The 9,431-nt window shown below is 43.5% G+C and overlaps 1 protein-coding gene across 8 annotated transcripts in view; it reads left to right on the top strand.

Annotated features, from left to right (window-relative positions):
- The window catches only part of CELF2 (CUGBP Elav-like family member 2), a 298,803-nt gene that overhangs the window by 232,143 nt on the left and 57,229 nt on the right, over positions 1-9,431 (top strand). For all 8 annotated transcript variants that reach the window (XM_040645428.1, XM_040645434.1, XM_040645431.1 and 5 more), the window contains exons 6-7: positions 2,288-2,367; positions 6,458-6,616. In XM_040645428.1, the coding sequence (XP_040501362.1) occupies positions 2,288-2,367; positions 6,458-6,616 (239 nt within the window). The remainder of the gene's footprint in view (positions 1-2,287; positions 2,368-6,457; positions 6,617-9,431) is intronic.

The raw sequence follows: 9,431 nt of genomic DNA, 5'->3' as shown, positions 1-9,431 counted from the left end.
TTTTTTTTTTTTTTTATGCATTCTTAACCTCCATTTGGAAACTGTCAGTTTGGCACACGTTCCTGGATAATAAGAGCAAATAAAGTGAATGAAACAATCTTCTTGACTATTAAAAGCAGACTTAGGCCAGGCTTCTTGTGATGTCAAGTATATCTCCATTAGATTATTTGCAAAAGCAAATAATTCCATTGTGGTCTCAAGAAACGGAAGACGAAAAATCTTAGTGTTATCTCCTCTGTTAATAATGTCGGTCATAATCACAGTGTTTTTGAAGGGGTATCATTCTGAGACGGATGGTAACTTTGGGGCTCTCGAATTATAGAGCTGAGTCGCAATATGGAAGCCAGTAGACATCCTGTCGTCTGTCTCACACTGTTACACACGTCTTCTAGATGCCTCAGAGAAGGCTCCAGATCGCTTTCCCTGATGACAAGCTACAGCCAGTGGAGGTGCAGACAGTGTGTTTAAATAGGAAGCTTCCTAGCTGCTATAATGCCAGAGAAGTATATGAAACAGCTCGGCATTCATAGCAAGCTAGACCTAAGGCCAGCTTAACTGGGAGGTCAATGAGAGATGACTCTCCCATGTACTGAGAGTTTTGTTGTATTAAAAATTACAGCATGATGCAAAAAAAAATGCATTGACTTATTTTCATGACTGGATGTTTTTGTGCTTTGGGGATAATGGGCAGGTGTTGCTTTCTCTTATTGCTGTTTGATTAAAAGGTGCTAATACAGTATTGACTTGATAATCTCACCAAGTACACACGCAGAGCAAAAGAAGAAAATAAATTTTATGGCTCACAAATTGATTTACATAAACCAAACAATTTGCTGGGGGATTTTTTTTTTTTTTTTTTTTTTTTTTTGTAGAACATTCTATTTGGCTTACTGGCCACAGGGGCAATAATCTTGCATTATGGATGCCAGAATCCCACTTTCACGCATTCACTCTGAGAGGACAACAGGCTTCCGCCTCCCAGTGTTTAGATCTGCTTCATTTGGAAATCTTTTAAGTAGTAATAATAATGTTTTGAAGAAATTGAGTGGAACACTAAATTATTCTCTGATACCTAAGTTCATACTGTGCCGAGCTAGAGAAGCTGAAAATCAATGCACTTTTAAAGTCATTAGAGATCATAAGTGAAATAAGTCTGCGTTGCTTTAGCTAAGCTTTTAGTGTGCTACGGTATTATTATAAAATCAGCCTGAATCTGCATTAATTTCACAGTCTTTTTCTCTAAGAAGCCCAAGGGTGCACGACGAATAAAATGTAAATTTCAGAAGGCAGTGTTTTTATTATTGAGAGGGGCGATGAGCCATGTCGTTGGAGCGGTGACCCACACGGTGGCCGGCACCTGCCACCAGGAGCTGGAGCAGGCAGTGTGGATTCTGGGTATTGTACGGCACGAGAAATAAAGAGCCATGGAAAGTTCAGTGGGTCTCACAGGAGACATTCAGAGAACTGTACGTTGTGTCGTGTATGTTAGACTTTAGGTCAGATCTCTGATGCATATCCGAAACCACAACTTGGAAAAGTCATAAAGGGTTTCTACAACTAAGAAATCCAATGCAGATTTTAAAGTTTTGCCTTAATATGCACTATTGACTATTCCCAGAGTAACAGAGCATGTGTTTTTGTTCGTAATTAATAATTACTAAACAGTTCCTGCAGGATGGGGTCTGTTTCTCTGCATTTGAATCGCACCAATGTATACGGATACGTATATATGTTTTAACTATCCAGAAGAGATAAGACGTATTTATTTGCTGACATTTCGAGCCTCTGGAATTTATTTGTTAATTTGCCCTTGGTGTGAGGATTTTATTATTTGATGCTTAAAAATCAACGCTAGAATTTGAAATCCAAAGCCTGAATGTGTGGATGCGCTAAGTAAAGATGATCAGCCAAGGAGAAAAATGTAAAACAGTAACTTTTTATTTTAGAAAATGCAAACTAGATCTTGCTCATTTCAAACCCCCGTGACGAAAAAAAAAGAAAAAGAAAAGAAAAAAGTGCCCAACTACTTTCCCCTTGTCTCCATTTAAAAAAAAATAAACTAGTCAATAAATAAATCTTTCTGCTTTGGTCAGATTAGCAAGTCAGCACTGTGAGTAAAAAGCAAACTAAGATAAAACCGAGAGAGAAGTTGTTGATTTTTATGTACTACTGAGAACAGTGGCGTCCTGTGGCAGTTCTCGTAGACTGTGTTGGTTTAACAAGCGTCCAACCCTTTTGTCTTGTTGTTTTTTGTCTTTCCTGCTCCCTGTCCCCTTGTTTCCCACAGGCTGTGCGTTTGTCACATTTTCTACAAGGGCAATGGCACAGAATGCAATCAAAGCCATGCATCAGTCTCAGACCATGGAGGTACTGTATCATCTGCCCTTTCTTTGTTTTCTTTGTGCAAATGATGGGGAATGGGAAAGCAGCTCTCTCCGTGCAGTGTTCACATGACAGTCACAGATGGACACTTTGACCATCTCTTCCATTCATTCATATTCATCCTCTCTCTCGCTCTCTCTCGCTCTCACTCTCGCTTTCTCTCTCTCTCACTCTGAATTTTTCCCCTAATGACTTGAAATGCATTTAGTAAAACCTTCCACGTGCTGTACATTATTTTTTGAGCCTTTTACTGCAGTGGCCTCAGGCCCTGTAATGTAGCATCATGATGCAGTTTAAACCAAGACTCATTCTCGACCTCTAAAGGATCCAGTCCGTTCCTGGTCCAGGGTTGGTATGGAGTCAACCTTAACAGCCCTCGCTCCAAATTGCAGCCTGCCCTGTGCCAATCACAGGGTTCTTTTTTTTTTCCCCCTTTTTCTTTTTTTCTTTTTTTTTTTCCCCTTAAATATGGGGTCAAGCTCTCTTTAGTCAAACAGAATTGTGTTTTCGCATCAAGCATGTTGGGAGAAAGTTAATACTTCTCCTACATGGTTTAACCAGTGAAAATGTTTATGAGAATCCCTCGAAAAATTAGATACGTCTGTTTACCCAAAAAACGCACGATAAACATAAAGGCTCAAATTTGGTCTCCGAATGAGAGATAGTGGCTTTGGGGGAAGATTGATATGCTGCTGTGGGTGTTTCCCCCACACACCTAGATAGACGGCTCTGTACTTCTCGTCTGTGATTTGGGTCTGGCCTTTCAGAATTTTGCACAAAAGCATTCCAAGAGTAGTACGCCGTTACTTACTCTGTACTGTCTGGTAGAATCATTTGGGAGTGCATGTTCTGTACCCTGTATATCTGTGTGTGGGTGATCTTTTCTGGAGGTGGCCCTGTGGTGTTACCTGAAGTTACGTTTTCATCCTCTGAAAAGCAAAATATTTTCAATTTTATTTAACGTGCAAAAATTTCTTTATGGATCGTTTGCGCTTTTTTTACCTCCGTTTTTTGGGGGGTTTTATTTTTTTTTGTTTGTTTGTTTGTTTGTTTTTTGCAATGCTGCATCTCCCAAAGCATGCTGGGAGCTAAGTGATCATTTCTCGTCATGTTCTGGGGGCAACTTTTTTTTACAGTGAGGCGGAAGGTGGGTGGGCAGGGGGGGCAAGGAGTGTGCATGGCCTTGTCATTAAGTGTTTACTGTACTTTTCTGAGTTTTGATATCAGCATTGCAAAGCCTATTGTCTTTCTCCAGCTTCATTTTGACTTTGATATTCCTAACATATCTTATATAATCACTGTGTTTTCCTTTCAGTGCAATGCATTTTTAAGACACTCACACCCCCCTTACCTGAAGGCAAGCTCAGGTGAAAATCGGCCACGATAGGAGATAATTAGCAGGATTTGAAATACCTAGGGATCCGGTCTTACACGACATGCAGTCACACGTTGATGCTGTGTTTGCCCCCCACTTTCTCTCCGGCTGCTCCATTATTGGGGATCAGTCTGAATCCCAGCTACCTTTCAGTTTGGAGATAAAAATGAAAGTATGGTTAGGGAAAAAAAAAAGAGTTTTCACCTGTATTTATTATCTTCCATACATGTGTTTCATTCTTAATCATTTTTATTTCCTGTAATTTAGCGATTTGTACCTTAGATGATTTGTTAACCTAAATTCTTTCAGCTCTAACCCCAGTTCCTCCATCAGGGCCCCCCGAGTAAAGCCGCAGAGGATGCTGGTCTGTGTTCTCCTGTGTTCCTACAGGGGGAGAGAGCTCGGGAACGTAGCGCAGACCTGGGTATGAACCAGAACCAAAGAAGAATAGGCTCAGAATGAAAAGAATCTGCTGTAGAGAATGGGGCATAGTCATTCTTAAGAAATCCTTGATCCTTTGGTATTAACATCTCTATTATTAAGAAAATCAAATTTTGGTGCACTTGTTTTTAAATCCGGACACCCGTGCTCAGACAGAGGGGCCCTCAGACACTCAAATTTCCTGCTGACTTTAAAAAATATGGACATTTAACTGGAAGATTGCATGGTATGCCAGTCACATTGTAGTTGTACAACCGAAGTTTGCTGGATTTTTTTTTTAAACTAATTTTGTTATTTTCAGGACTCTGGCTCACATCTTTAACCAAGATGTATTATCTAAGAGATTTGAATTCAAATGAGTTGAATGTTAAAGTTGCAAAAGAACATGTTCTTAAAAGTAATTAATTTTTATATCATTCTTTTTTTCCACTTTCCTCCAATCTACACCCATCCCATTTTTTTCCTTTTTATGGTTTAAACACGTTATTTTGGGCCTAGTTTTTTGCTGCTTTATCTTTTTCTTCTTCCTTTTTTTTTTTTTTTTTTTTGGTATCTAAGGAAGAAAAAAAACCAGGAAATGTACTCTTAGGAGGAGATGCTATGATTTGTTATGGAACCAATTTGATGCAACAGTAACAACTCTTTCCATACAAAACCCTCCCGCTGTATAATCTCCCGTTTCAGAGTATTTTGCTCTCTTTAAAGCAACGAAGTGCTGAAATACGGAGCAGAAGAAGAAAAATGAAGTATAGATTTTTTTAAGTGGTGGAAATATTATTTTCATGCGGTTGACTGACATTTAACGTTCTGTCCTGTGGCCGTGGCTGCCAGAGCTGAAGACCCGTACGCTGGAAGTTCACACTGAAAGAGCCACCTCGTTTTTCTCACTTTTTGGGGGAGAGGTGGGGGTCATAACAGATGCGCTAGCCCTCACATATTCACAGCTACATCCCCAGTAACTACCCAAGGTGATAAGAAACAAAACACACGCAGGTTTGTTTTCTAGGAAAAAGAAAAATGACCCGAAGGGAAGGGAAAGAGNGAGAGCTCATTTAAGTAGGAATGTAAAATTTCTGAGAGGAGAGAGAGAGGTCTATTATCATGCTGAGTTTCAATAAAAGTTTTTTTTTTTAATCACCTGGGTAGAATGACTTCTTTTTATCTCAGCAAAATTTAACGGCTTTAATGGTGATGAGATGTGTAGGCAAGCCGTAGCAAGGGGGAGAGGGGTGGGGAGGGAGGAGCGCGTGTCTCTGCCGAGTGTTGACCGAGTGGCGAATGTTCCACAGGGGCTCAGGGAGGGAAGTCTTCCTGCTGGAGGCGCAGGCCCTTATTTTCCCCTAATGATTTTATCCATCTCAGACATGAATTCGCCCTCTTCTGTGACCCTTGGCCATGCACTCACTGCCCCTACTCGTTGCCTTTTAAAGGGAATGAACACTGGAAAGCAGCACCTAGAATGGTGAGATCCATTGACAAGCCAAGTAGACGCCTTCTGCCATTTCAGATACAGCTCCTTTCACTAGAATATGCTTCCAAGACTGGTGGTTTGCAGGAGCCCTGGGCACGGTGGGTAGAATAGATGTGTCCGAGAAGGAAGAGAGACCTCTCTGAAAACACGGACAGTTACGGTGGCCCATGCCTGTGTTTTCTGAATCTCCCTTGCCCTCATCCACATTCCTAAAACAAAACCCTTCTCCCTCCGTGTAGTGCTGGGTCAGGAGGACTCCTGCGTTCCAAAGCTCAAAAATGCATCACTGAGAATTGGAAAGAGTGAAAAAATAAATACATGAATGAGGGACGTTTTCCTTCCCATTGCAACGTCTCTCCTCCTCTGCCCCCTGCTCACGTGTGGAAACAGGCAGACACACAGACAAGTCTGTCTTGCAGACAAGCGAACCATGAAGCTTAATTAAAGAATGTTGATAAGGTCTCTTGTCTCTGAGGAGGTCGTGGAAAGGTTGGAGGAAGACACACGAAGAGAGGAGGAGAGGCAGTTTAATAATCAGAGCAAGAAAGCAAATGGCTTCACCGACCGCCAGATCCCCAGAGAAACCAGTGGCAGTATCTGGAAATTTCTGTTGATGGTACTGGTCAGAGAAGAAGAAGGAATATCAAACCATTTAAAAAAAGAAAACATTCCAGACGGTTCCATGTGCTCCGAGATAGTTGAGAAAGCTAGATCCAGTGCTGAGTGTCATGAGAGGATTCAGCCAGGCGGTAACCCCCCTCTTCACTTTCCGCTGTGTCTGACCACAGGGCTGCTCTTCACCCATCGTAGTGAAGTTCGCGGACACTCAGAAGGACAAAGAGCAAAGGCGCCTCCAGCAGCAGCTGGCCCAGCAGATGCAGCAGCTCAACACTGCCACCTGGGGGAACCTGACAGGTCTGGGCGGACTCACCCCGCAGTACCTAGCGGTAAGTGCCCAGCCGAGGCCAGCGCCCATCCCCACTGTGACTCCTGAAACCGCCCCGCGACACCCCCCCCCCAAGTTGATGAAAGAATTCCACGGGGGGGCATTTTGAATCTCAGGAAATTATTGAAATCAGGGTTGATGCAGAATATTTTTCCAAGTGAAATTGATTAGCCTAAGGATGTGAGTCGTTTCATTCTGGCCTGATGTGGGCTGAGCCGAGACCCACGAGGCTGAATTTGAACCGCTGTTTCAGAGACCTTATGACATCTTGCATAAGAAGGGGTGCAGCACGCCTGATGGTGGTCTAGCCACACTACGGCAGAGGTGGCCCCAGGGGTTAGCGTATTCCACCCCAGGACAGCCAGCGAAACCCCATTGGCCCTTCCATTCGGTGGTCCTGGCCTTTCCCTGGGGAACCGCACTGACGAAATCAAACGGTTCTTCATCTGTTTGAAACCCAAAAATGAGAACCTGTTTCAGGGCAGATAAACCCCATCTCCTTACGTTACCTTGTTTTAAACTCATTTTCCTGTTATTCCTTGTGCTACCACATCTCCGTCGGTGTCTTTAGTAAAATACAGCGACCAGGATTTAAGACAATTCCCTGGTAAGATGTAAACAGCACACAGAGCAGTGGCCCCTGGTGTGGACTTTAAAATACCTTCGCGTAGCCTGGGAACGGCCCTCGTGCTAACCATGTCACACGTGAGGCGGACGGCAGCTAACACGGGTCCAGGTTTTTATTTATTTCTCCTTGAACCACTGCTAACCCGTGGTCCCTCTGCCCCATTCCTCTGCTTTGGCACCTACAGGCTGGACTTCACATTGACTAACATAAATTCGTATCTCGAGTTTGGGCCTGGTATCCTAGCCTCTCTGGGTGTGCACGTGTGTGCATCCGTGTGTGTGTGTTCTGTCCTAATTCTGTCATTTGCCATTTTAACTGTCCCGCCTTGGGGCTGCAGGATCCACTAGTCTTACTTTGTAACAGAGCCTGCCTGGTTCTGTGCGACAGGCCTGCCTCCGATCTTGAAAGGTAAGGAGCGCCCACCTGTACAGGTGAGGAAGGAGGCTCCGAGAGGTGACACGACGTCCCCGAGACCGAGCTGCTGGCGGGCAGGCGAGTGGGATGTCAGCCCTCTGCGTGTTCTGTCCTGTGTGCTGGGGCTGTGGTTCGTATTGCTCTCTTTCCCCCACCCCCTCCAGCCCCAGTGCCCAGTGGGGTCTGGCTTAAGACCTACTCGATACACGTTAGCTTAATGAAGGAGGCGCCTGCTTCTCCTGTCTTCATCTGAACCATTAATAAAAGCGTTGACTGACTTTACTGTCACCTTATAGCTATTTCGCAGTCATAGCCACAAAGACACCGTGAGCGATTACACCAGAGGTCTTGCTGAAAGAAAAACAAAAATCTATATTTTCTCTTCCATATCGTTTTCTTGGTCTCAGTCTAAAATTTTATGAAACAAGAAATGAGTCTCGCTTAGCAGTCATTTGTCTTCCCCAAACCTGTGCTTTTCGGTGTTCGCAGGCCGTCTGTCTATGGATACCAGAATTGGTATCAGAGATTGATGTCAGGCTCACCTTTTCATAATTTCTAAGAATCCAGCTTCCTGCTCCATCGTTTCTAAAAACCAAGACACCTGTGCCTGTCCCCAGTCTTCTGGCACTTCTCCCATGCCCCACAGCGGATGAAGGTCTCTGGCACATGTTTCTTTGACTGCACCGGCAAATTATTTCCATACACTGAGAAAGAATCTCAGCCTCATTTATAAAAACATATTTTTCTATGATTTTACCTCTGTTTGCTCCTACTGTGGGCTTTTGTTCTTTCTCAGCCATATTTGTTCTGCCCCTCTCCGTTGGAAGTCCATTTCTTTTGGAAAAGCCCTCGTCCTTCAAGGCATTCCCCACTTGTGGGTTGAGGGGGAGAGTCTTACTCTGGCCCACCAGAGAATGGTTATCAGTGGATAAAATCCTGGGTAATAGTTTGAGGACACCCCAGCTATTTCCACGTACCTCAGTAGGCATTATTAGTTCCTCAAAATAGCTTCAAAGCTAATTTAATTTGACTTCACTTTTTAATTTTTAAACATACCTAGTAGGAAAGGGAGGAAGGGCTTACAACCACGAGAGAATGGGGAACCCACGAAATCAAGCCAAAATAAGGGATTTCTCCCTCTGAAAATGGTAAATCCCTAACTTCTCCTTCTTCCTCACTGTTCCTCGTGTGTGTGTCTGAGTCTGTGTGTAAAACCTCGGCGGTACATTTCTGCGAGTCAGGAGGGATGAGTAGACATCACAGCCGCTCCTGTGGTATCTGTCGCTCTGGATCCCCATCATATTGTAACGGAGCCTGGGCTTGGGTCAGCCCCTGATACTCCATTCCACTTGGTGCTCTTAAGTCCGTGGATAGATGCCCATTTCTGAGTCCTGTCCTTTGCTTGGTATTGAACTCAAAAAAACCCTACCCTTACCCAGAGGAATGACTCTCTGTGTGGTTCAGCAGTGCTCCCAATAAATTCCGAAAGCTCTTCTTAAAATCACAAATCGGTCTCGTTCTTCCTAAGCACATAGTATCACAACATTTCTCAATAATAAATTTGGTGAATTTTGCTTTTTGGTATCTGTGTACATTTGTGCATAGGGGATAAGTGTGTGCTTGCTCCTACATACAAACGATGGCTGTACTGACGTCCCTTATAGGCATGAGTAAGTCTAGGTTAACAGTATAGCTCCTAAGTTAACCTGTAATTCGCTCAGTTGGACCAATAAAGGAGCACTTTAGGACAGGAACCACATGCCTTTCCCTTGTG

Source organism: Ursus maritimus, unplaced genomic scaffold (genome assembly GCF_017311325.1).
Source record: "Ursus maritimus isolate PB19 unplaced genomic scaffold, ASM1731132v1 scaffold_31, whole genome shotgun sequence".
Classification (NCBI taxonomy): Eukaryota; Metazoa; Chordata; class Mammalia; order Carnivora; family Ursidae; genus Ursus; species Ursus maritimus.
Note: the sequence above shows the minus strand (reverse complement) of the source record. Positions and strands in the feature narration are given on the sequence as shown.